Source organism: Calonectris borealis, chromosome 18, assembly GCF_964195595.1.
Source record: "Calonectris borealis chromosome 18, bCalBor7.hap1.2, whole genome shotgun sequence".
In the NCBI taxonomy this organism is placed as follows: domain Eukaryota; kingdom Metazoa; phylum Chordata; class Aves; order Procellariiformes; family Procellariidae; genus Calonectris; species Calonectris borealis.
The window spans coordinates 7,248,893-7,275,952 of NC_134329.1; the positions used below are offsets into that span (position 1 = coordinate 7,248,893).

Here is a 27,060-nt window from a genome sequence, read left to right on the forward strand (position 1 = left end):
CCCCCTGGCCCCGCCCCCGCGCTGCCTCAGGCCTGGCGCCGCCGGGCGCTCCACGTTTTACCCCGAGCGCGGCGGGGGTCGCCGTGCAAAGGGGGTGAGGGCTGAAGGCCGCCTGCGGGAAAAAAAACGCGGTGTCGCTAAAACCATCAATAAACGCTGTTTCCAATCACGACGGCCGTTTTTTATCGCGACACGGGCGCATGTGCGGGCCGCGGCGGCCACACTCAATATGGCGGGTGGGTGGCGCCGCGTACGCCCCGGCCCTCCTCGGAGGCCCTCTGACAGCCAGGCCCCGAGGTGCCCGCGGTGCCGCCGGAGTCTCAGCCGAGAAGACAAGGAGTCCGGCCCCCGCGGCGCTCACCGCAGCGCGGCCCCGGTGCGGGTCCGAGCGCGGGGTCCTGCGGGAGACGGCTCGCCCCTCTCTTCGTAGCGCTCGTCCCGCGGCAGTGCGCGGCGGCGGGACAGGCGCTGCAGGGACAGCCCCGGCAGGCGGCAGAGCGCGGCTGGCTGCGAAGGAAGCTGCATAAGATGGCGGCGGCGGGAGCCGAGGCGGCTGCGGTGGCGGCGGAGGAGGAGAAGCGGCTGCCGGAGGGCGACCCCGAGTCGGGGGGCGACTCAGAGGATGAGGGGGACTCGGACTCATCTGGCGACGGCGAAGACGAGGAGAAAGAGAATGAGGCCGAGATCCAGCGGCTGGAGGAGCAGGTGGGGCCCGCCTGGGCTGGCGGCGGCGTGGGGAGGGGGCGGTGGGGCAGCACCGCGGCCTCCGCCCGGTCCCGGCTCCTGGCCCAGGGGAAGCGGTGGTGGAGGCCGGGCCCTGCGCTGGTGGCCCGCCCGCGTTGCTATGAGAGACGCGCCGGTCCCGCGAGAGGGCCCCGGGGCTGTGGGGAAGGCTCGTCCCGGAGAACTGAGGCCTCCCCTCCGGGAAGCCTTGGAGTGGGGCGGGAACCGGCCTTCGTGGGGTCTTCCTTTTTGTGACTGCCTGCTGGAGTGGCTGCGGCGGTAATGGAAAAAAAATCCATGGCTGCTCCTGTAGTTTGATGCTGGGAACTGTCAAGACGTGAATGTTTGGAGTCTGTAGCGGAAAATAGGCGGTTTGGGGTTTTTTGGAGGGAAATTGGAGAGCCCTAGTAGACAGTTTGTACTCCACCAAAAAAAACTTTGGTGTTTTTTATTACTTTTGAAGAAATTAAAACACATTTGGCTCTGTTGAAGAAGGCTTTCCTCATCTTGCACTCTTGGGTCTGTTTCTGCAGCTGGTAGCTGCTGTACTCCTGGTGCTGGCATTTGTACTGCTGAGCAGTAGCCTTTAGAGCTTAGAGTTGTAGGCTAAGCTCTAAGCTGGACTTTAAAGCTCTATTAAACTTGGAAGTGTGTTTTATAAATGTTTGCTTGTGACCTGAAAGCATCTTGCAAACAATAGTGAAGTTTGATGCAACTATTGGAAGGTAGGTGATGTCTCAGCTGTGTATGTCTCCTCATACACAGAAGAGATGTGTATGCCACAAAAGACAGTATGATGTTCTGTTCTGCTAAACGTTCTCTGATTTCTTCATGACCGTCACTCAACAGTGCATTTAAATTTTTTTTTTTTTAAAAGCTTTCCATCAATGCTTTTGACTATAACTGTCACTTGGATCTGATAAAGCTGCTGCGCCAGGAGGGAGAGTTGGTAAAGCTCAGAAGAGCTCGTCAGAAGATGAGTGAACTCTTTCCGCTTACTGAAGGTACAGACCATTTTCTGCGTATGTTGCAACCCATACTGCTTGAGCATCATCTGTGTAAAATACCATTCTTTCAGTTGTGAAATAATGTGTTTGTGCCAGGCTTCAACAACATTGTTCTAGTCCAGAGAAACCTGAAAGAACAAATTTGGGACTTTTTAAACTCTGAATGCTGCTGGTGTTAATGGCCAGCATTGAGCTTGGCCTCTGGCAGATGCAGGGTAGCGAGCCTGTTGCAGGAATTTGAGTTCTTGCAACTGTGCTGTCCTACCCTGTCCTCTGCAGAGGCTGCTGCAGTAGAGTGGAACTGGTGCGGGGGGGTGTTTGTGTGTGCCCAGCTACTCCAGTCTCTGGTCTGTCGATCTGTTAGCTGCGGGAGTTGCTGCCAGGATGCGACCTGCCGTAGACCAGGGACAGACGTATGTTTGCTTGTGCTGCCTTTGCTGTAGGGCTGGCAACATACAGCTGTGGGATGGCAGCACTGAAAGGGCTCCAGTCACTTAGTCAGTGAATGTGACTCAGAACCCAGACAAGCTCCTACAAAAAGTTAAATTTCGCAGGCAAGCAGCAAAAAACACGATGGTGGTGGAAGTTGCAGGTAGCCCTTGAAGGGGGTGTTTCTTTTTTATTCATAAAACAGAGGCAATGTAAATATTGCAGAGGCTGTTCTGCCACTGTGCTTGGCAAGGGAAGGTTTCCTTCTACGCATGTGGAAACTTGCAGCCTCTGAAGCCATTTACTGTTTCTTGTAAAAGCGTGAGGAAAGGTGTACCTCTGGATGCCTCTGTGGTTACTGGTGCATACTGATCCTTTGCCCACGGTACTGATAAATTGCTGCTTGCAAATTCTGCTCTCTTTAAACAGAAGTGTACTTGCTCAGTACTAATTTGAAAAGGTATCTACCAAACTTTTCTTTTAGATTAATTGTGAGTAGTTGTGGAGGCTAAAATTGCTCTCTTCTCTTCTTAGCCCTCTCCCCATTTTTAAGTCTGTTACTAAAAACTCTCATAAAAAATTCAACAAGTGGATTTATATTATTCTTTCTGAATGTTGGTGATGTATTCTAAACTTCTTCCTTTCAGAAATCTGGCTGGACTGGTTGAAGGATGAGATAAAAATGGCTTCTGAAAGCTCTGAGCGGGAGAAAGTTTATGAGCTCTTTGAGAGAGCTGTGAAAGACTACATCTGTAAGTTGTTAATATATGCTGTAAAATGTATTGTGTTGCATTCAGATTATGGCTTTCTTTAACTAGGAAAGCTTCTTCCTTCTGTAATAATGCAGAAATTGGCTCAAAAATATTAGTGTGAAGTAAGCCTCAGCTTTTCTGAAGCACTGGAGTTAAAGGTCATTCAAAGGCAATGCTTTAAGTACTATTGCAGTCTTTAAGATCTCCTAAACGAATGTTGTAAAAAGTTTTAAACATGTATTTCACACTCCTCTAATCTCTAAAAGCAGCAGGTATTGCGCTCACTTAGGGAATGCTTTCTCCATTACCCATTACGGGTTCTTCAGCTCTTTCTGTGAGGAAAGTGAATGCTTTTAAAAGGCTCATTTCTACTCCTGTCTTCTGTGTTGGTTAGCACTGTCTTTGCTGCCATTTCCACTATGTGACAGCTCTTTCCGAACATAGTTACTGTCTGTGAGGAAGCGTTTTTGAAACCCTGCGAAGTAGGTAACCCTAGCCGTGCTGTGGTACCAGGCTCTGATCATCCTCATTAAAAGTGAGGGAGGTACGTAGTGTCTTGTCTTTCCATTTCGCAGGAGCTGCCTGCAGCCATAGCTTAAAACTTTTATCTTAAAGCACTGAGTAACTGCGTGCTTTTTGGGTATTGTGGTGAGGTGCTGAAAACATGAAACCTGAAGAAGCAGAGAGGGCTTGGTAGCATTGAGGCGAATCCCTTGCAGAAGCTATATATAAAATGTCACGTTACAGCACTGGCATAGCTAGCCGTACAGTGTTGGTGATCGTTCAGGAAGAAGGAATGGAGGGGTGAAGAACTGAGAGGGAGTATCCTCTGGATCTGCTGGGAAGATTGCACTTGGGGTTTGGAAAGACGACTTCTGGAGCCGGAGATGTGCAATCTAACATCCATTTGTTGGATAGTCTCTGCTGAGGGTCCCTGAACGAGAGCATAGAATAAAATAGTTTAATTTTTCTTTACTATGTTGGATGGTAAAGAAAATTGTCGTGTGTTGGTCTATTTGTGGGTGTTTGGGAAACAGAGAGATGCCTTTTTTATTTTTGAGGGGATTAGGTCATCCGTTTCTCATAACTTTGTTTAGGTCCTGAAATTTGGTTGGAATATGCCCAGTATTCAATTGGTGGCATTGGTCAGGAAGGAGGAATTGAGAAAGTTCGCTCAATATTTGAGAGAGCATTAACTGCGGTTGGACTGCATGTGACAAAAGGAACAGCTTTATGGGAAGCATACCGCGAGTTTGAGAATGCCATACTGGAAACGGCACAGGTAAGGCCAGTCTCGTGGGCTCTTGGAAGAAGCAAGTTGTAGTGTGGTTTCTGAAGTCATCTTGTGCTGCCCCCTCATCAGTCTCCTCCGACAAAAGAGGCTGTTTCTTTTCAGCTGTAGAAACCTACCCTTTGGTCTGGGAAAAACATTCTGTGTATTTAGTTGATATAGTAATGGATTTGTGTTTAAATAAGATCATAAAATCTCATATCCAGAAGCAAAGTTTCACTCTGCTGCTTTAGCTTGAACTGACAAGAATAGCTTTAAATTGAGTAGCTTCATTATGAAGCAATGTTCTTGCCAGCGAATATTTTTACACATAGTCAATCATGTTTGTTTTTCTAGACTGTTTTGTACTTCAGCTTTTAACTCATTCATTATTTCACTCTTTTTGTGACTTTTGGATGATAGTATATTATCCCTGGAACATATTGTTTGACATCTGCAAAAGATACCTCTACAAGATGGATATTTCTATTTTTTTGTCATTTACTACATAAGATATGGAAGTTAAGATGTCCCTGCTCATGGCGGAGGTGGGGTTGGAACTAGATGATCTTTAAATGTCCCTTCCAACCCAAACCATTCTATGAAATGCTCTAACAAAGGAGTGATGGGACAACACCCTTTCACTCACAAACAGAAAGAAAGCTGGAAGTTTTAGATCATCTGTGCACACACCAGGGATTTATTGAAAAACTATTTGGCAGCCCAGTGGGTTTGTGAAATGGCATGATCACATGCGGCTTACTTTTTTCAGGTTATCATTTCCCTATGCCTGTGTCAGCTTTCAGTGAGGAATGCTTTTCACATTCATCCAGCTTCTGAGTCTAGCAATTTCCAAGTTTTAGCTTTCACAGCAGTGACCTGAAATGCAAGTTGGCTGCGTCTGTTCTTCAAGGATCGTGTAGTCATTTGGAGCCCAGACCCCCAACCCATAGGCAATACCCCATCGTGTTCATCAGCTCAGGCTTGAGGGAACTGATTAAATTTCAATCCTTTTGTTTGTAGCCAGCTCCTGGCAGCATTCCATCGCCTGAGCAGCAGCAGATGCTCTGCAGCCAGCTTGAGAAGATCCACACGCTGTTCAGGCGCCAGCTGGGGATCCCGCTGTTAGGTAAGAGCTGGTGCACTTGGAGAGATGGCATGGATACGCTGTGTTACGGCGATCCAGGCATTAGTCATGATTATTCTTTTGGTAGAGCCACACAAACTGCAGCTGTAGTTTTGAATTTTTTTAATCAATGACATTTGGCTGTCTTTAGGGCCTCTTGAATGATGCACAGATCCCTTTTGTTCAGAAATACTCGTACTCATTGAAACTTGGTTTATCTGTTTCTTCAGTACATAGTTTGAGGCTAGTTAAAGTAGAAGTGATGACCACAAAACATGACAATTAGGAACTAGGAATTCAGCTGTGATGATCACTGCATAAGAACCTTGGTTGGTAGGGATAGTACACGCTGACAGCTGGATTGTTAGAATTCTGCCATATCTGCTTCATTCTTTGGCTTTGCTTATGGGAGAAAGTTAAGCACAGTTCTTTGACTTCTTCATTTGCATATTGAAAGAATTTGCGTTGGTCTCTTTTCTTTAAAGCCTTGGGAAAATCTTGCCACCTTGGTAAGATGAAGCCACTGTGTAAGATGAAGCATCTGAACCCTATAAGCATGCGGTAATGTGTGCAGTTAAGATGCAAAAGTATAAGCAGAAATACAAATGTGTTGCAATCAAATATAGGTTGAATGTTGATTATTTAGCCCAATAAGTTATTGATGGGGTTTCATGTCTGTTTTAATAGATATGGAGGCTTCATTTGCTGAATATGAGGAATGGTCAGAAGACCCAATACCAGAAACAATAATAAAGAATTACAAAAAAGCTCTACAGCAATTGGAGAAGTGTAAACCATATGAAGAGGCACTGGTAATGCTGTTACTTATAGCTTGCTTTAAAACGAAGAGTTAATTGCTTTGGGTTTGGGATTTTTTTTTTCCAAATTTTATTATTTTTCTAGTCACAGAGATAAAGCAGCAGTGTATTGCTAGGTGACTCTTCCAGCTGTGAGCAATGTGAGACAAGAAGCCTCACAACTGGGAATACTGGAAACTATGGAATCTGTTGACTGTGTCAGGCCACCCTAAGGTGCACATGAGTACTCTGGCTGTTTCTTCCAGCATTGAGGAGCATGCTGTGCTAAGAGGAATAAAAAGTAGGGATCTGAATGGCTTCAGAACCAGGGTGGTATCTGGAGAGATGTGAAAATCAAAAGGCATTGATATTCAGAGGCTAAGCTCTTGTGTGAAATTGTGCATGAGACCTACTCTGAGCAACAGCTGAACTGTTTGAATCATGCTCTCTTCAGAAGATTTTAATTTTTTGTATGTCTGTTTGTTTTATAGCTGGGTGCTGAAACACCAAAGCTAGCAGAATATCAAGCTTACATTGATTTTGAAATGAAAGCAGGTGATCCAGCTCGCATTCAGTTGATCTATGAGAGGGCTTTAGCTGAGAACTGCCTTGTGCCAGATCTTTGGGCACGCTACAATCAGTATTTGGTAAGGAAAAAAACTAATGTTTGCAGTTTTATTGTCCTGGTTTTTTTAATCTTAGTGGCTGATAAATGAACGACCAGTACGTTCTACCTCAGTCCAGTCCCTTAGTCTTTAAATTCTTCAGAAACTGATTTTCACCTTACCTTTGGTTTCTTCCTATTTTCAGTGGTGTGTTTATTGATCAAGTGAACATTTGCTCACTTTTTCCTCCAGTTGTGTGTTTTCTCTGCAGAATTAAACTGGGTGTGGGCATCGAGGCTTGCGCTATCTGGCAAAGAGTTGACTAGATGTCACCAGCTGTAAGCTGTGCTGTAAGCCCTGGCGTTGTGTCTGGTAGCTAGTCGTCCAGAGGCATTGCTTCTGAGGACGTTCCTCCTTTTCTTCTAGATTTTGTAGGCATAGCTGTTCAGTGCTGTCTGAATCACTGGGGAGCCTGCCTGTCCTTCAGGAGACACAGATAAATTAATGACAGTACTTGTTTGAGGGCTGCCAGTGCTCTCCTGAATATCTTACAGTGGAGAACAAAGACCTAATTTACCAACAAGCCAAAACAAACCCAGACGTTTAGTCTATATTTACATGTGGGCTAGTTAGTGCACTTTGAAAATCATATTGAACTTGAGAGGCGGGGTTTTCATGTGGACAGAAGGTCCGTCTATTAAGAGATCAGTGTAACTAGGTACGGGAGGCTTATCTAGGCTGAGTTGCTCCGTCATGTCTTTATCTTACCAGCTTGAGACAGCAGGTTGTGGGTGGAACAGCGCCTGCCTCCCTTGAGTAGGCTGTGTGTGCACCCTCTTTCTTGTATCCTTTCCTCCCCTCTTCTAAACATACTAAGAACAGTTGGGTATTTACTCGGTGCCTTTATTATATTTATCTCATTGGCAGAAAATACCTAACTGGCTTGGTTAGAAGTAGACGGTTAGGTATTGCAGACTGAGTATGGCATGGAGTTCTTGTTTGTGTTGCTCCTGAGCGTATCCTTTCTGTTTTGAAGGTGTTTACTGGGTTTTTAGGACTACAGAATTTAAAATACCCATCTTTTCTTAGCTTTTCAAATATAAAATAGAAGTACTGTTTTCAGGTGTTGGCTCTTTATAAGCTGGTATGTCTTGGGCTCTCTGGCTAATAGGAACTGAAAACTTCGTTGTATGATTATTTCAGGACCGGCAGCTGAAAGTGAAAGAGTTGGTCTTGTCCGCTCATGACCGCGCTGTTAGGAACTGTCCCTGGACGGTTGGGCTGTGGATTCGGTACCTTTTGGCGATGGAGAGGCATAGAGTTGATCACAGCATTATTTCTGGTAAAGAAAGACCATCTCAGCAAGACTTCTTTACACTACAGAACTGCTGTCTGCACTCTGAATAACGTGTGACAAACGGTGACCTGTAGGACGCTGTAGGATTTGTTTTCATCCTGCTGCGACAGTCTTAAAGCTGAGGAAATGTGCAGTAGCATCCTTCCAGGGCAAAGCTGCTTTTGTTGAGCAGCTTCAATTCTGAGTGAGCAATTTGCTTCAACTTTGCATGAACGTTACTGAATTAAACTGGCTTTTGCATTCGCTTCCTAAACCAATTTAGCATATGTAGGATTTCTTGTATTTTCCTGTCTTCCTAGAATGTAAGGGGTAGATACTTCTTTGTGCTAGACACTGTAGCTTGCTAATTTTGTCAATATTTGAAAAGTAAATATGTTTGTGTGGGCGTGTTTTCCCCGTTTCTTTCAGAAATGTTTGAAAAAGCTCTGAATGCAGGTTTTATTCAAGCAACGGACTATGTAGAAATCTGGCAGGCGTATCTTGATTACCTGAGAAGAAGGGTGGATTTTACACAAGGTATATATATGTGTGAATAAATATTTAAACTGTTTTCTGTGTACTCCTCCAAAACAGTGGTATTGCTTTTTTAAAACTTCAACAGTAGTTTCGTATCTTTCACAGAAATTACTTTCTGGCCAATTAGTGTCTATAAAATATATGATCTTAGTTGGTTTAAAGCAGCTCCTTGCGGCCAGAATAGATTATGCTATTGCAAAAATGCCCTGCCTTATATTTTAGGTACTTGATGGTTTCTTTATTGTGTATGTAGTGAGTTTTACTGAAATCATAAACTTTGGCTTCCCCTCTGCCCCCAATAAAATCATTGTGGGTGTTAGGCAAGAGGTTTTAGTGGATGGGAGATGAAAATTAAATTATTATTTTAAGGCCATTCTTTCTTTTTTTCTAAAGACTCGAGTAAAGAACTAGAAGAGCTGCGGTCTGCATTTGCACGTGCTGTGGAGTATTTGAAACAAGAAGTAGAAGAGCGTAAGTTAAATCATCCAATATATTGTTTTCTCTTGTTCAAAATAATTGTTATAAGACTAGTTCTCCACACAATATTTAACTTGTCTTCAAGTGTCTCGAACATTTTAAGAAAGCTGCAGATAAACATTTCATCTAGAATGTAGAACTTGTTTAATAAACACTATTTCCGAGAGCCATTCACAAACAAGACTTATTTTTATTCCCAGGATTCAGTGAAAGTGGAGATCCATCCTGCACCATCATGCAGAACTGGGCAAGAGTTGAGGTGATGTTTCTGTCTGCTGTATTGAAATTGCTAGACAAGAGGAAATGGATCGTTTTAACATTCCAACCACAGAATGCAATCTTCTTGTACTTTGGTGTTTTGTCTGGGTAACTTCAATGAGTAAATCTTTCTTCTTCCACTCCTGTGTCTGGACTGGTCAAGCACATAGTGTAGCTTCAGGCTTGAAGCACGACATCCCAGGAAGGAAACAGAATTCTCTTTGAGAAAGTTGTCAGGACGGTTAGCGTGTTTATACTGCTGTGACTGCAGTATGGCACAGAGATCTGTGAGTAACTTGGTTAGCGGGCTAGCCACAGTGGCTTGGAACTGAACACTAAGCCTGTAAACTGCCTTGAATCCTGCCTAATTCACTGCTGCCTACACGAACTAGTTTCAAACTAGTACAGGTATCAATGTGCCGGTGCCGTCACTGCCTGTGAGTGGATGTTTTATTTTCCCTCCTTTGCCACAGGCTCATACGAATCAGGATAAGTCATGTTACTTTTGTGCTAGACTTTCTCTGTGTATAATGCATGGAGTGGCTTGCCGAAGTCTCGGCATTGTAATCCTCCTGAACGAGGGCCTGAATCTGAATTAATTACTTTCACTTTCTGTCCACTTAGTGGAGGGAGAAAGTAGGTACGTCCGGGTGTGATTCAGCTTATGCTAAAGCAGTTCTAGTAAGTCAGCTGTCTAGCGTACTCATGTACCGCTACAGTTAGATCAGGTGAATCCCACTTGGGTGTCTTAATCCATTTCCCCTCTTCCCCTGCTCCCTTTCCTAAGCACTTCTCCCTGCTCCATTTCCTAAGCGGTTTTCTTAGACTGAGAACTGGTTTTGCGTTTAAGTGCTCTGTTAGGTACATTCATGAGTAATGACAAAAGGAGAAATTCAGAAGCAACTGTCTAATTTTTTTATAATGACCAAAATGAAATGTATGTGGGAGCCAGAAACCAAGATTGATGTAACGGGTGGGCAGGGAAGTGTTATTCAGCAGTAGGATTGCATTAGGTGTTCGCTTTGATCGCTCTAAGGAGCAGATGTACCTGGGTCTGTGTGCATCATCTGTGGTGTTTTCTTGTTTTGGGGGGTCCGGGGGAGGCAGGGGGGTAATGGTGTTGAACAAATAATCCTAAACTTTATCGAGTTCTTTGGATGCTATGTTTCAGGCCCGCCTATGTAACAACATGCAGAAAGCCAGAGAACTCTGGGACAACATTATGACTAAAGGAAATGCCAAATATGCTAACATGTGGCTGGAGTATTATAACCTAGAAAGGTAAGAGCTTTGCTGGTTGGAAAAGTTAATTAACTTTTTAGTTTCCTCATCTGTGTGAGACAAGACTTAGATGCTTAGCATGGGTATATTTCACACGGATTTATAATATGCTTTTGAGGTTCTTACAGCAGCTCAGTACAGCAGTATATTTCACAAGTATTACTGCAACAATGTGTAGTGTGAGTTCGCTGGGGAAGGAGAGAAAACATTTGCACAGAATGTAGTTAACTGTCCTGTCTTGTAATCTTGATGTGGAGGGTTGGCTCCTTACTGCTGTGGTTTCCCTCCTGCAGAGCTCATGGTGACACCCAGCACTGCAGGAAGGCCTTGCATCGAGCTGTGCAGTGCACAAGTGACTATCCAGAGCACGTCTGTGAGGTGCTGCTCACGCTGGAGAGAATAGAAGGTAACTAACTGCACGTCGTCTCGTTTTACCCAGTCTAGTTAGTGTACAATGATACAGAGTGAATTTTGATCTAGTGTGTTGTATTCTGGTGAAGGCTTATTTTCTTTTCACTACTGTAGTATACACAAGCAGCTCTTTTTTCTTTTTTTCTTCTTTTCTGGCCTGACTTGGAGTCTGCTGAAATTACTGGGTTTTTCCATGCCTTTTTGGAGTGTCGTATTATAAATGAGAGGTTTCTGCCCTGCTTGGGTTTTGTTTTCTTTTTCTTTGAAGGCTACTCGTTATATTTAAAATTTTCATGTGTAGTGGTTATATTAAGAGCAAGTTCCATGAACTCATTGACTCTTATTTTTCCAGAATTGAATTTTTAAATTATGGGAAAGCTAAATACAAGGCTTTTTTTTATCCTTCAGGAACATTGGAAGACTGGGATGCAGCTGTTCAAAAAACAGAAAACAGATTAGCTCGAGTTAATGAACAAAGAGCAAAGGTCAGAATTTTCTGTGAACTACCTAAGCAGTTTATAGGAAATACCTATATTAAGGTTGTGCTTGTCTGAAGGTCAGATTTCTAATGTTCGTTCCCATAGATAAGCCTGGGTTGTCTTAAACCCTCAGAACTATTGATTTTAGTTTAAAACTATCGTTAATGTCTTTTGATGTTTTTTTATCTTTCACCTTTTGACTCTTGGATTGGATATAAGAGTAACATGCACTCCAGGAAAGCTATAAGAGCAAACAATTGAGATGTGCTTTAAATGATGATCCTATTAGCACTGTGTTTCATGGAGCTTAAGAAAAAACCCTCCAGGTTCAGCACTCTAGAAAATAGCATGTAAGAATGCTCTCTAATCTGCAGTCACTAGAAAAAAAATCTTCCATATTTGTAGGCTGCTGAGAAAGAAGCTGCTCTGGCAAAGCAAGAAGAGGAGAAGGCTGAACAACGAAAGCAGGCTCGGGCAGAAAAGAAAGCTTCCAAAAAGGCTAAAAAAACCAGGATTGGAGACAAGCGCAAAGCAGATGACGATGATGAAGGTGAATGGGGACAAGAAGAAGAAGGTAAAAAAAAAAAAAAAAAAAAAAAAAAAAAAAAAAAAAAAAACAAAAAACCTAAAGCTTCAGACCTCTGGGAACAGGGTTATCAGTTGCCTCCCTTCAGCTAGAGGCAGATGAGGGAGTGCCATTGCTGGTGTCTTCAGAGCTGCTGTCTATTCAGGGTCTCTTTCTCCTAGGAGATCTTTGTGGTAGTGAAATGAAAGCAAGACTAAACGGTTTTTGATCAACACAAGTATATGTTTATAAGAACTTCTATAGGGTTTTTAGTTTTTTCTTATTTCTGAGAAATAGTGATTTTTTTTTTTCTTCTTTGTTTAAAAAAAAAAGTCATTTTCCTGAGTCATCAAATGACACTGAGGCATGTATCTAAATTGGGTTATTCAGTATTGTAGCAGTCTCTTGGAAGGTGGTAATAGAAGATTTTAATAGATTGCTGCCCCTGGGAGTTTTGGGAGCTTTTACATTTTTGTGTTTCTTAATCTAAAAAAAAAAAAAAAAAAAAAAAATCCCATTAGACAAAGAGAGAGAACATGAATCAGTAGTTGTAACTGACAGAAAAAGGGAAAAAAAAATCCCTGTTGCTTTCATCTAAATACTTGCTGTCTTGGTCAAATAATCTGTTGTTACTCATTCTTAAAAACCTGAGGGAGATTTTTATTTTGTGTCTTTAAGACCTGTCATTGTATTTGTGGTTCCACATGCCATTTCCAAACTCCATAGTAGTAATGAGGACAGCTTAATTTCAATGGTGAATGAAATGGTGTAATTTTTTCTAGTAAGGCTTTCAATTTCATTAATCAGCAGAGCAGCCGAGCAAGAGACACAAGGGAGATGGTGATGGCGTACTTCTTGAAGAAGACATGGAGGTAGAAACCGGGCTGTTTGGAAGAAGTGGACCTGAAAAGCCAGATCGCCCAGCAAACCAAAAGGAAAAGGCATCTACCAGTCGAAAAGACATCCCCAAAGTTTTACATGACAGCAGTAAAGATAATGTCACCGTCTTTGTCAGCAACCTTTCCTACAACATGGCAGATCCTGAAGTGAAACTGAAAGAGCTCTTTGAGAGCTGTGGGGAGGTAGCAGAAATCCGTCCAGTATTCAGCAACAAGGGGACTTTCCGGGGCTACTGCTATGTAGAATTCAAGGAAGAAAAATCTGCTGTCCAAGCTCTTGGCTTGGATCGTAAAGTTGTGGAGGGAAGACCAATGTTTGTTTCTCCATGTGTTGACAAGAACAAGAATCCAGACTTTAAGGTAAACTTTTATCCTTTCAAGTAATAAGTTGAACAGTGGGACTGCATAGGAAAGCTAGCAGAATATGTTGCTTCCAGAGGGCTTGCGTCTAATGAATTCATGTTGTGCTAGTTTGGAATGGTAATGTTATGTCTTAGCAGTAAAACTGTTTTCTGGGAGTTCTTGCATCTTATGTTACTTTGCCATAAACCAGGATTGACATTTGCAAATTTCTGGAAATCTTGAGTAAGCTAATCTGAGCAGCTTGTTAATGGTGTGAGGTACCCAGATTCCTGCTTGAGCATCTTCATCTGTAAAGTACTTTTGTGGTTGAGTCATACAGCTGTGGGCAGTTATTACACAACCCACTGGTTCTTGTTAGTGGTCTATCCTAGATATCAGCTGTATAATCAGCAGGTTTCTGCATTACGGAGTTATTGTACAGAAAAACTTAATGGTTCAGATAGTGACAACTGAGCAAGAAGACATTATCAATGGCCCTTCTCATTGCGAAGGAGACATAGGTGTTTAGGAGCATCTCAGTTCTTAGAATTACTTGCAAGTCCTTAGTGTACGCCTGTATGTTTATGTGCAAATATCTTTCAAGATACTACTCGTGACTTGAAGGGGTATCTTTGTATCATGCAAATATGAAGTACTCTGATAAGCTTTTGGAGGTGTAAGAGGTTGAAATCCTTGGAGTCTCTGACTGGTTTGGTATCTAACAGCCTTTTCATTTCTTCAGGTGTTCAGGTATAGCACTACACTGGAGAAACATAAATTGTTTATATCTGGTTTGCCATTTTCCTGCACTAAGGAAGAGCTGGAAGATGTGTGTAAAGCACATGGGAATGTGAAGGACATTCGGCTGGTCACCAACCGAGCTGGAAAACCCAAGGTAGGCATCCTTAATGCACTCTTAATTTTAAGAAATCCTTCAAAAAGACGCTCTTCATGAAGTTTGGATACAGAAAGTAAGCTTTATATTTTAAAAGTTGCCAACCTGGCTTTGCATTAAAACTTGTAGAAATGGATTTATACAGCCCAGTGTGCCTTTGTGCCAACGAATAAGAAGTAGGAGGGGAATAGGAATTTTTCCAAAATACTTCTTAAATTGCACAAGAAGAATGCGTGATATAAATGAGATGGAGGGGAAGATGTTTACAGCACTTTCAATATAGTAAAAATAGGCATTAGTCAGCCTGCAAAGAATATTTGTTTTAAAGTAACTGACTAGATAGGGTTCACCTGGTATAACCTATTCCCCCCCCCCCTTTCTTCAGTTTCTTGAGGCTATTGTTCCTAACACCTGCTGCAATAATAGATTTGCCAGTGAGAAATGAGCCACCTCTCTCTGACAGGGCTCATTATTTCCATCCTGGAATAAATGACTTCTTGTTAAATAAGAGACTCTAAACTAGCTGCTGCTCTGCCAAAGTTCTGCCTGACACCTCGGCCATGTCTGCATGTTGGGCACTTCTAACAAGTGCCATCCTGGTGATGATGCGCGTGTATTTTTAAAATGTATTTCCTAGCTCTTGGCAATATCTCAAGTATAGGTCCTGTTGCATGCATCCCTTGTAACAAGTGCTCTCTGTGTGTACCCCAAGTCTTGCAAGCCATGTTCTCAGCTTAGTTTGAGCTGGGATTCTGTCTAAACCACAAATAAATGTACTTTCAATGTTATATAAAATCTGATGTGTTTCCTGTGAAACTGGATAATCAAAAAATACAGCTTAAGGGTTTGACTGTCATTTAGAAAAATAACAGTAATAGAACTGGGAGGTGTTGCCCCGCTGTAGGAGCCTGCCGTGGCAGATGCTGGGGTGTGCCCTTTTGTGCGTTTGCTGGAAATAAGACCCCGTTACTGAAGGTGCACCAGCAGCAGTTAGCAGCTGGTTACCAGTGCGGTTAGCAGCTCTTGCTTCATGAAGTCAACGCGGATTAATTTCTTGTAGAGGACGCTTTTGTCACCGGTCCCTGTTCTCAGGGCAGCAATGCCAATCTCTTAAGAGACAGTGCCTGTCAGTTCTGTTAGAGGTGGGTTTTACTGCTCTTGAAACCAAGGTGGCCGCATTGGCCCTATGCTACCGGACTTGATTCCTTAGTTGTAGCTTAGTGAAGAATCACAGGAGAGTTTGTGTGGATCTTTCTGTTCTAGCTCCATAGATTGGTTTATCTTTTCTTCCACTCTGAATCCAGATCTGTCTGATACCAGATTCAGCCTGGATATATGTGTAATATACATTTAGAAGTGAAGACTTACCACTGATGCAGTACTTCATTATATTTACTTTATGGGGATCTTGGGTTTTCTTCTTTTTTTTTTTTAATACCTCTCCCACGAATTAGGGCATCGTGAATGAGAGTCAAAAAATGCAGGTTGTAGATATGTGTAGATAATAATTTTTTTAGCTAAAAGAATACTGGGACTCTTAGCCATGTTTAGGTCTGCTTTCTGTACAGTTTTCTTATCATTTGGCCAAATTATTAGCAAAAACTGTCATGCAGAGAAAGAAGCACTAAAACTGATGTAGGTTACCTCTTTTCTTTATTTAGGGCCTGGCCTATGTGGAATACGAAAATGAAGCTCAGGCCTCGCAGGCTGTGCTGAAAATGGATGGCCTGACAGTTAAGGAACACGTCATCAAGGTGGCGATCAGTAACCCACCTCTCCGAAAGCTGCCAGACAAGCCTGAGGCAGGCAGAGCCTCGCAATTTGCAGTACCACGACAGGTTTATGGAGCGTAAGTATTAGCAAGGGAGACTGCTTGGCAATGCTTAAAAAGAAAACACTGAGTTTCTTTCTATGCTACAATGTAGGAATCTTATCTAGAATATGAGAGGATGTTTAAAAGGTGCTGAACCATAAAAATTTGGGTTGCTGGATTGATGAGGAAAAGCAGATTTTTCTTCTTTACATTACCAACAGAAACAGGTCTGTAGTGACCTGTTATCAAGTGTTAGCTATCCCGTTGGATCTGATGTTAGCACCTGAGCACTAATAACTTCCACATCCTCTCGTTCTGGAGAAACAGCCATTGTTCACAGTGAACATTAAGGTTGCTCTTTCATCTTTTAGAGTGCTCCTGCTGCTTAGCATTGCATTGGTGGTGTATTGTACGTGCCCTGTAGATAAACGCGCAGCTTCAATTTCTGGGGACTGTTGGCAGTTGTCTTCTGCCGGGACTTAGATATACTGTTTCAAAGGGCACCCACTGAAAGCTTTGCTCTACTTATTACTGAAACGAATGACAGGAATAATATTTAAATGAGCGTTCCTCATAGCAAACAAAGTCCTTTTTGTTTCCCCAAGCTAAAACGGTATGTTCAAAGAGCACTGCGATATTTTTAAATGTCACCTTTTGTTCTCCAGGCGAGGGAAGGGAAGGACACAGCTTTCAATGATGCCTCGAGCGTTACAGCGCCAGAGTAATCCTGTGGCTAAGGCTGAGAATGGGATGGTCCAGAACTCACCAGCAACTTCATCCGAACACCCTGAGGAGCCTAAAAAGATGTCCAATGCTGATTTTGCCAAGATGCTACTGAAAAAGTGAGCAAAAAGTCTGCAATCAGCAGGTCTGGTAAAATGTGAAATGCCTTTATGGAAGCCATGTTGTGTCCTTATGCTAGCAAGGAGAGAACGCCAGTCACAGTCATGTGTAAATACTGTTCTGGACTACTGCATTCATCGAGATCAGTGTAGGATGGTACAAACCCCGTTTTTTCCTCTGTTTCCAAGAGCAAAGAGTTATACTACGTTCTGGTAAAATGGCGTTATATGATTCCTCATATTGAGGGTGACGAGGGGGGAAATATTTCCTGTACAGGTTGGATGCCACATCAAGTTTTATGAATGCTTTACAAATATTTCTCTTTCATTAACGAATGAGATGCAATGTGAAAGCCTAGTGATAACCTTGTCAAGCTCCACTGGTCAGTTCAGATTGTGATTGCAGTCATTCTCTCTGACAACGAACCCGTTTTACACCCAAACACACACACGCAGGGACATTCATCTCCTTCCATTAAGAGTTCAATGGCAGATGCTAGTAACTTCACCACAATGGCCTATTTTAGTATTGGGAGAGTTTCTATACATATGTGTGTATATGTATATACACAAATATACATATATATGTATTCAGTTAACGTTCTGTTCAAGTTGACCTGTTTTTTATATTGTGTATTTGTAAAAGACATTCGAATTATTATTTTTAAGTGTCATGAGATAATACTTAGATCTGGTAATTTTTGTTTCCCATAAAAGCTGTACATGCTGTTGCTGAGGACCATTTTTTTTTGTTGTTGTTGTTTTTGCTAGCTAGCTCATACGTCTCTTGCAGGTGGTTTCTGTATGGTTTTGTACAAATGTGAAGTGCAAGCTGACGTTTCTTGGTTTATTAAACTCAAGTTCTCAAAGGTTTTCTATAAATACTGTTGCTTTTGTTTAAATGTGGGTGTTGGAATTGCACTTATCCTATGGCAGCTGGGTAATACTGATGTACCTCGCCTCTCGGGTGCACCGAGATACACAGTGTCACTTACATACCTTTAAGTAGCTCATTCCATCTAGTATGAATATCCTGAAACCACTTCAGTAATCACCTCAGACTTTAAAATAATCCGGTACGTGATCTTGGATAGAAATATTACTGCTTGTCAACTAAAGCTGCTGCTAACTCTGGAAGTCAACACACAGCGGGGTTGAATGTGAGGGGGGACCCCAGTACCAAGTTCACTTGTACAACACAAGCACTGCTGCAAATAAACACTATTTTCAGTGCTTACGTTCTGTGCTGCTTTGACTTGGCTTTACTTTGAAATGATGAGTCTGCTTCATAGCTTCGAACCGTGTAACGTTGGCAGTTGTGGCGATACGGCAAGGCACCAAGTGCTGTCGGTGCTTGTTCACAGTATGGCGTGTGGCCTTTTCTGTGCCAGAAGCTTGGGCTAGCCATCCAGTATTGTACTGATGATATGATGGGATTGTAGCTCAAAATCAGCTTAAACATTCCAATAATGCTTTAATATGAAGCTTTGATTTGCAGGGTGAGAATGCTAAGGCTGGCCTTGCCCTGACGGCAGGCAGGCACGTACAAAACTCTAGTGATGATTTAAGTTTCCTTTGGCTGCTGGTGTTGGACTTGCCGATTCAGAGCCCTCCGTAACGCCCCACGCTGCAGTACAGTCATATGCTGTTGAGGGAACCAGGGTGTGTGTCGTGTAACTTGCTACTCCATGAATGGCTGCTCCGTGACCACTTCTTGGCTCATTCAGCAGAAGAGCATTTTAAGAACAGCCTATTCCAAACAAAGACTTTAATATTAAAATAGTTTATTAATCTGTTACTAAAATAACATATTTCCCCCCCCCAGAACTCTAAAGTGCAGATTTTACTTATACTCACCTTGCACTACAAAAATAAGCATGCTTTGTAAGGACAGAACAACCTTCCTCATTTATTGTTTGCTTTCCCTGTCAGGAGTAATCGGTACACAAGCATGGAGTGGTGCTGTAGTATGTGGGTAACTCCCAGTCTTGTCCTATTGTCTGCTTGTATAAAACATGTCCCAGCTACCTTGCAGGTAAGAGAGTGTTAGAAGGGAAGAAACTTAACACTGGCCTGGGACAGTCTAACAGCTTATGCAAAGGGTTTAACCTTAACAACACTCTAAACTGGATTGAATCGAAGTTTTCTGAACTTAGAGGTGTTGGGATCAATTACGCTGTTACACAGCCGGCAGACGGGAGTGTAGGGAGCTATTTTTCTATGTAGGCTGCAGGGGCTTTTACCTTAAAAGCAAAGCTAAGGTATGCTTCTTTGAATTGTACAGCAGCTTCCAGGTACTATACTAACTGCCACTGCAGCACCAAGAGGCCTCGTGTGATTCTTGACGCATTTATGGCAGTAATAACGTGACCTAGTAATTAACTTGAAAAGTTCTCTCATGTAGATCGAAGAAACTTAAGTTTTTGGCAGACTTGCTCTATGCATTCTTACCAAATTGGCATAACTGATAAAGGTTGTCTCACGGTTCCGTATAACAACCTTTTCTGCCCGCAGCTTTGCAGAAGCAAGCTCTTTTCAAACCCTGAACTGAAATGTGTGAGGACAGCTGCAGTTTCCCAGGGCTCCTGCTTGGTGAGGTGGGCTCTGAGGCCAGGCCTCGGCGCGCTAGGCAGTCCTTCTGCCTGAAGTACAGCAAAAGCGCCTCGCAGTTCAGTGAAGTAAGTCGGAGAGCATTTCTTCTCTTGTTCCAGTTGCGTCATCTGTAATCTTAAACCAAGTACTTCCCACTTGTACAAAACTCTCCCTAGGAAAGGCAACTGAAAGTAAACATGCAAAGTGCTACTGAAAACAGAAACGGGAGGGGAGACGTGCCTTTGCTGAACTGGAGTTTAGCCTCCTTCCTGATCAGTACTGTCAAACTTGTACGACTGACAGGAAAGAGTCTGATTAACATAGGTGGGAGAGTGCTGTTACTGCAAGCCTTCTGTTTTGAGGTTTTTTTGAACGGGGAAGAGGTAACACAAAAGCAACGACTCGGTTAAGACTTTGTCTTGCCTAGCAGCTCTTTGACAAGGTAAGACAATGCAGTTGACCGACTAGGAGAAGGGTTGTGATTGAAGCAGCTTCCCAAAGCTTAATTGAAGGGAGAAATTAAATTCTACTTCAGCTCGTTGAGCCCCTCTGACACCTCTCCCCACCTCCTTCCAGTAGCACAAGCAAGTTACAGTGCACAGTCAACATCAACAGTTCACATTTCAGCTTGGCATAATGTATATAAATAAATTATATTAATTTAATCAAATGTAAGACACTTTAAATAAATGAAATGCTAAAGAGTGACACCTCCTGTCGAGTTATTTCCCAGCAGGAATACTGAGCGGCTTGGCATTCTGTTCTCCCGCGCGTTCGTTGGCTCCTGGATGTCCGCAACCCTCAAGTCTTGACGGGGATAGTTTGTTTGCATCCAGCAGTGCTGCCATCTGCCTCAGGTAAGCCCACGGAGTATTCTGTGGTGGCGATGAGCAACATGTCCAGAGTTGTCTCAGTACACTTAGCAATGAAGCGTATGAAAGGCCTCACGTCGCCCTCGTTGGCTACTTCTAAGACGTGATAATACTCGGCCCGCTGCTCCTTGCGGATTGTGATGGGCGGGTAGCCTGCCTGCATTAGTATGAGGTTCATTAGCAGGCGCGAGGTCCTTCCGTTGCCATCTACAAACGGATGGATGTAAACCAACTTGTAGTGGGCTAACGCGGCAAATTCCACAGGGTGCAAGCTCATGGCATCTTCCGAGTTAATCCACTGCACAAACTCCTGCATCTGTTTCTCCACGTCCTGGGGATGTGGTGGTATGTGATGTCCCACAAACACCTGAGTAGTCCTGAACCGCCCTGCCTCCACCGGGTCGGCGTAGCCCAGCACTCTCCGGTGTATCTCCAAGATGTCACTGATGGTTACGGAGCCTATCCGCGATACCAGCGTGGTATTGATGTATTTCAAAGCTGCGTGCATGCCAATCACCTCGTTCTGCTCCACTAAGCTTTTTCCAGGAACAGCGTATCTGGTCTCAATGATGTGTCGTATTTCTGACAACGTCAGAGTGTTTCCTTCGATAGCAACCGTGTGGTAGATGTGGTGGTAATAGGACTCCTCCATCACTCGGCGCAGGGCAGAATTGCCTTTGGGGATCGCCATCACTTTTTTAACCTTGCTGTCAATAATGCTAAAATACCTCTGATCTATCTCTTCAACTAAAGGTAGCGTCCGGTCCCGATTGATCAAAGCCTTCTCATTGCAGGGAGAAATGGTTAGTGCTTTGGAGTACAAATAGTCAGCTTGAAGAATGTCTTTTTCCTCTTCAGAAAAGATACCAAATTCATTCAGGGCATCCACATAATCGGGGTCCATTTTGAGGGCATACACAAAGAGTTTGTGGGCTTTCTCCCGCTTTCCTTGGCGCTTCATTTCGAGGGCTTGATTCAGAGCCGCTTTGGCTTCCAACTTCACTTCTGAAATGCAACAATAACAGATAACAGGGTAGTGAGGTTTACTGAAAACCTCTGGAGACCGTTACTGTTCACCAATATAAAAATTAAATAACGCCAGTCTATAGAACTGTACCAGAGAACTTGTATTCCAGCCTTTGCCAGGCTACAAGCGCAGAGGCTTATGCCACGTTTACAGGCCGAGTACGCAGCAGCAGAGCCGTTCCTGGCAGGATCTGTGAGCGGCGCGGCTCAAGCTGGCCACAGGCGTGTAGCCATCCCAGCAAAACTCGCTTTGGCCACCAGGCTGCTTTGTGTGGGAGGACACAGAGTCTTAAATACGTTCTCTTGGCAATAATGCCAGTTCTCTTGCTAGAAGCACAGCCCACAGCTGCTAACAGCACTTCTGTCCGTTTTTCACTGACCTATCAAACATCTTCCCAGCGGTAACAGCTGTAATGCGAACAAAGATACAGTATTGGAATTGTAATTATTCCTTTGAATGTTTTTCAAATTAATGTCCTGGCCAATAAAGGCAAAGACCGCAGCCTGTCGTTGCCAGAAAGGCTGTTCTATGACAGCCAGGATTTCAGGATTAATGCTGTGTATCCCAGGTTACTGAGTATTAAAACACACTCCGTATTCCAGTTACTTTAACAGAACTTACTAGTACCGAAAGAATGAAGAAAAACTTCCGAGAGACAAAGCCGCGCTGAGCACGCCAGCACATCGCCCTTCTGCAGCGCAGGGCAATGGAATGCAGTTGGGCTGCTGCCGGCAGCCAGGCTGGCGATGGCATGTCTGACCTCTGAGTCGTTTACAGCTGCGTTAATTTGCAGTTGGGCAGTAAGAGTTCGTTACTATTATGGGGTACAGATCATCAGGTTGGGGGTGCGGATCTCCAGATGCGGGTTGTTATTATACAGCAACTCATCTGCTCCCCTGCACCCGCCCGAGGACACTTACCTGGGGAGGCTTTGCCTTTCAGCACCAGCAGCTCCAGCCCGTTGGAGGTCACGCTCAGTCCGGTTGTTTGTCCTGTGTATCTGGTGACCCCCGAGGAGCCCGCGCCCAGTTTACTTTTCAGGAAGGAGAGTCCTTTGAGCACTGCGTGGCACTGGTCTTCCACAGCAGCCAGCGGGAGCAGCAGCATCATGAGCGAGCCCAGGAGGAGCACGAGCACGGCCGCCCACCTGATGCGGACCCACAGGGTTATCCATTTCAAATCGGGATCTGTCGCCATAGACACGAGGAACATCTCCTCTCCCACGGCTCCCACCTGGGAACAGAAACAGCTTTAGCCAGCGCTCCGTGTCACAGGGCAGGCGTGGGGCTGGAGACGTGGCACCTGAGCGGACTCGAGCATACGTGCTCTGGGTTTCTTCGCAGCTATTCGGGGTTACCCCAAGCACCCACCTTCTCCTGCCACCCCTAAGCACGTCAGGGCAGGGCACATGCAGTATTCAGCGTAACACAAATCCTTATACGTTAATGTGACAGCAGCAGCATGAGGAGACGCTGATGTGCAGCCTGGGCACCGGGCTCTGCCAGCCGGCTCTGCAGGGATGAAGCAGCTCTGTCCCGTACAGGTATGGCACAGCTACCCATCTCCTCCCTCCCCCAGCTCCCAGCCCTCCTCCGGGCCTGCGACCCGCGAAGCCAGAGGCTCCAGGCTCCTGCGCGTCCTCCCGGTGTGGCAATCCCTCCCCAGACCCCCCGGTTCCCCTTCAGCCGCCGCTCCTCCTCCAGCTCTGCTCACCCCACCTTGGCTCCGCTCACCCCCAGCTCCCCGCTGTCCGGGCCCCCCGCTCCTCCCCGCTGCCCCGGCCCGCCGCCTCCCGCCCTCCCCCGACGTCGGTCTCCCCTCAGGCCGGCATTCTTCTCGCCACCGGGCCCGCCGCGGCCCGGGCCCCCGCAGCCCCCAGCCTCCCCCCCAGCCGGGGTCCCCCTGGCCCCACCAGCACCCCCCGCGGCCCGGGGTCCCCCTCACCCCCCGGGTCCCCCCCAGCCCGGGTCCCCCCATCACCTTTGCCGCCTCCCGGAGCCGCCGGCTACTGTAACCCCGCCCTCTGGGGCCCCGCCCTCCGCGCCCTGCCATTGGCTGAACCGCCTCTCTTCTCCTTTCTTATTGGCGCTCACGGCGGATCCTTCTCTCTTGTGTTCCGCCTCCCTTCCTGCCCTCGGCTTCCTGTGGCGTCTTCCGGGTAGCGCCACGCCCCCGGCACGGGAGAGGCTCGTGGAGGGTGACAACTGGTGAGCGCTCACGCCAATCGTAGCAGGAGCAGCCAATGAGAAGGGAAGACGGAGGAGGGGGCGGGCCCAGTTGCTATTTAAGGACTAGGAGTCCGCCCCTAGTTGCTATGCGACGGCGGCGGCCTGGGCTGGGAGGGGGGGGCAGGCCGCCGTCGTTCTCCTCAGGGCAGGGCTGCGCTTGAGGGTGCAGGGCCGGGATACGGCAGCTGCCTGGTGGTGCGGCCTTCTCTGTGGAGACCCGCTCTGAGGAGAGGCTGGGGATGGCCAGGAGCTTCCACCAGCGGGGCTCTGTGATGTGGGGAGCGCAACAAACCGTCCTCAGTGCTCACAGCTTGTTTATTTGCATGGTAAAAACACCTGTTCTGTTTGATAGAAGAGTTCTTGTCACCTATCCCTGGCATTTCTGGAAAAATACTTCTTTTTTTTGCCTTAAGGCAGAGTGTGTCAGTATGCTCCGCAGCAGGGCTGTGCCTCTCCCTTCCCTCTGCTGGAGACCAGGAATGGGGAGAGATTTGACAAAGCTGAAGGAAAAGAGAATGTTTTAGGGAATTGCAGGTAAATCCCTCAGAATTCAGTATCTGGTAAGATAATAATACCAATACCCTTTTCTACCAGATGCTTACACAGCAAATCATCACTGGCAGGGAAAAATAACCTGGTTTGTCAGAAATAAATTGTGGCAATTCAAACTATTTTTCTTCTTTGTAGCTGACAATAGTGAAAAAGCAGGTTCGTTAAATACAGGTCTTGTGTTGTGAGGGTTTGGAGCTCTCCCGCGCGACGTGCCCGGAGGAATGCTGAGGAAGATGGGGGCCTGGATTGCTTCTCTGCAGATGGTGCATACTGTGCTTCTGCGCGGCACAGACTTTAACAGCAGTCTTCAGCTGCGATGGCTGCTCTCGCTGTAGGGTATTTCAGGGGAGGTTTTACCAGCATCTGTCCTTTCTGCTTTTGGTTACTGTTATAGCACTGGCTGGGGTGAAGGAGTAAAGAATGTGTCTAAAACTTGCTTGTGATATCAGGTTTGGTTTGTTGGCAAGAACTTTAGAAGAAAAAGGAGCAAATTTAAATCATTTTAGTAAAATGAACAAGTGTTCTTTAATATGAAGTTCAAGAAAGGCAAGTACTGCGTTTGGGAAGAGGAATTCAGGCCCAAAATATGCCCTAATGCCTGCCCGTGTGTCTGCCTCTGCCCAGGCTGTCCATTGGGAAGCCTTGGAGAGGAGCCAGCTCTCAGATCCATCCTGATGTTTTGAGCACAAACGCAGTATTCTCTCCTTCTCGGATACTGTTCCTCACAGCCTTGCGTTTCCCTTGTACCCGTTGGAATGCACCAAGGGTCCCTTTCCTGAACAGTGACTTGAAACCAAACCTTTCAGAGGAACTACTGGTTGGGTGGACCTCCAGTGACGAGGACAAGACACCTTTGTGCCTGAATGATCAAGGAACACAGTATGGGGCGTGCTGTCACATAGTATGGATGCTGTCTGTGCACAGCATCCTGATCCAGGTTAGCTTTGTGCTGCTCCTATGCCGTTCTGCTTCCTCTGCAAATGCTGTTGCGTTACATGGAGGTTTCCAGAGACAGTCTTCCTTTTCTTGCTCGTTTTCAGTGGCAAAGGCAGTAACCACTCTCTCAGTGCTGGGGCTCTTTCAGATGTTTATTGATTTTACCAGGATTGACAAAAGCAGCTTGATGAACTCAGTTCAACCAGCGTCCCTAAAAAGAGACTGACAGTACCTCGGCTCTGAGACCATTCAGCAGCAAATGGAGCCCAAGGCGATTCCTGCAGCACAACATTACCATGTCCTCCAGCCATTTGGAGCCTGCCAGAGCCTGTTAATGCTGAAAGATAAGTTTGGGGGATAATTAGCATTTGCTCATCTATCTGCCCTTCAAGAGGAAGCTTCGACAGAAATGTGTATTTTCCTCAGTGCCAGTGGTATGGCACCCAAGCCTGATTATGGAATAATTATAGAGCGATGATGTATTTTCCTTTTAAAAATGGTGAGAAGCACATTTAGAATCTGTTCACCAATTAAATCTGATCCAACAGAGGAGAACAACGATGATAGCCAGGAATGCCTGGCATCTCATCCTGGCTTTGACGCCTCTCGGTAGCCTTGGAGCGGTACTTCTTTGTGACTGCTGTGCTAGAAGCCGACGATGCCACGCTGTCCCTCGGGGATGCCAGCAGTACTGCTGATACTTGGCATTTCTAAAGCTTTTCCTCAGCACAGATCTGGGCCAGCTTGAGGGTTGCCATTGCACCATACATCACAATTATTTATGATTTTATCAGTAATAGCGAAGGGAGATCCCAATGTAGATGGTAGGAAAAAGTAGGGCTGTGAAACGCTGGGGCTGTAGCCCTGGGTTGGCCTGCTGGGGCTCCCTGGCAGCTCTCGGTGTGGTTGGACATGGACGTGTCTGCAACCACGGTTGTGCCAAAGGGCTCTGATCTGGACCCTTAACCTCTAGGCGGAATTTGCATTTGAAATGGTGCCTTTGGTTACGGCGTTGCAGAGGGACTCTGGAAACATTACGGTTGTGTCATGGGAGAAGACGTGTAAGAGGCTGTTTCTTATTACTTAATATTTGAGGCTGAATCCGGTGAATGTGGAAGCGGAAGGGTCGTGCAGCCGGTAGATGGCACTGACTCATTTTGCTGCTCCGTAGGAACCTCCCAGTGTGCTGCAGTCTCTCTCCTGGACCTTTATACCTTCTGCTTTTAGAGGCAGTGATCATGAAAAACATATTTTAAGGTTGAGTAAGGCTCTGGTTTCCTTTTGGAACTGTTTGTATTGGGATAAAAATCACCTTTCTGTGCGCTGAGGTTTTTGGGATCTATTGCTGATGAGGTGTAATGGTGGCTGGCGTTTCTCTGAAGCTTGCACAGTGCTGTGTCTGATGGTGGCTGTTAAGCTATCCTTGTGATAATCTTACCTGGCATAAATTTGGAAGCTGTGATAAGGCAGAAACATTAGTGGTGTGTGTTTCTGGCTTTCCTGGGCTACATGTTAAAAGGAAAAAAAAAAATTGCAAAAGAGCACAAGTCTTCTGAGGAGCGGCTGAGGGAACTGGGGTTGTTTAGCCTGGAGAAAAGGAGGCTCAGGGGAGACCTTGACACGCTCTACAACTACCTGAAAGGAGGTTGTAACGAGGTGGGTGTTGGTCTCTTCTCCCAAGTAACAAGTGATAGGATGAGAGGAAATGGCCTCAAGTTGGGCCAGCGGAGGTTTAGATTGGACATTAGACAAATTTCTTCACCGAAACGGTTGCCAAGCATTGGAACAGGCTGCCCAGGGAAGTGGTGGAGTCACCATCTCTGGAGGTATTTAAAAGACGTGTAGATGTGGTGCTTAGGGACACGGTGTGGTGGTGGACTTGGCAGTGCTGGGTTAAAGGTTGGACTCGATGATCTTAAAGGTTTTTCCGACCTAAATGACTCTATGATTGTCTGCCCTCCCCTTCCAGCCTCGAGTCCGGCCGTGCTGCAGAGCGGCTGGAGGTGGAG

The 27,060-nt window shown here is 45.3% G+C and overlaps 2 protein-coding genes across 10 annotated transcripts; one reads left to right on the forward strand and one right to left on the reverse strand.

The window, feature by feature from the left end:
• The first annotated feature begins 34 nt into the window (after nt 1–34).
• On the forward strand, nt 35–21,311 carry SART3 (spliceosome associated factor 3, U4/U6 recycling protein). 7 transcript variants are annotated; one of them, XR_012676433.1, is made up of 21 exons: nt 35–705; nt 1,601–1,727; nt 2,807–2,911; nt 4,009–4,193; nt 5,205–5,310; nt 5,995–6,119; nt 6,596–6,751; nt 7,913–8,051; nt 8,475–8,582; nt 8,976–9,053; nt 9,260–9,318; nt 10,489–10,598; nt 10,892–11,004; nt 11,418–11,494; nt 11,894–12,062; nt 12,861–13,312; nt 14,037–14,189; nt 15,851–16,038; nt 16,668–16,844; nt 19,359–19,522; nt 20,170–20,255. XR_012676433.1 is itself a non-coding variant. In XM_075167597.1 (21 exons), the coding sequence occupies exons 1-20, from the start codon at nt 529–531 to the stop codon at nt 20,246–20,248; spliced, it is 2,883 nt and encodes a 960-aa protein (XP_075023698.1). In that variant the 5' UTR covers nt 35–528; the 3' UTR covers nt 20,249–20,293; nt 20,573–21,311. The 7 variants fall into 7 exon arrangements, 6 of the variants coding, with proteins under 6 accessions (XP_075023698.1, XP_075023697.1, XP_075023699.1 ...); XM_075167597.1 differs by lacking the exon at nt 19,359–19,522 and adding an exon at nt 20,573–21,311 and having other exon boundaries at nt 20,170–20,293; XM_075167596.1 differs by lacking the exon at nt 19,359–19,522 and having other exon boundaries at nt 20,170–21,311.
• FICD (FIC domain protein adenylyltransferase) lies at nt 18,612–23,436 on the reverse strand. Of its 3 annotated transcripts, none has more exons than XM_075167606.1 (3): nt 23,316–23,436; nt 22,256–22,568; nt 18,612–21,313 (listed from the first exon to the last, which is right to left on the reverse strand). In XM_075167606.1, the coding sequence occupies exons 1-3, from the start codon at nt 23,385–23,387 to the stop codon at nt 20,238–20,240; spliced, it is 1,461 nt and encodes a 486-aa protein (XP_075023707.1). In that variant the 5' UTR covers nt 23,388–23,436; the 3' UTR covers nt 18,612–20,237. The 3 variants fall into 3 exon arrangements, with proteins under 3 accessions (XP_075023707.1, XP_075023709.1, XP_075023708.1); XM_075167608.1 differs by lacking the exon at nt 23,316–23,436 and adding an exon at nt 23,143–23,151; XM_075167607.1 differs by lacking the exon at nt 23,316–23,436 and adding an exon at nt 22,706–22,889.
• Nucleotides 23,437–27,060: the final 3,624 nt, after the last annotated feature.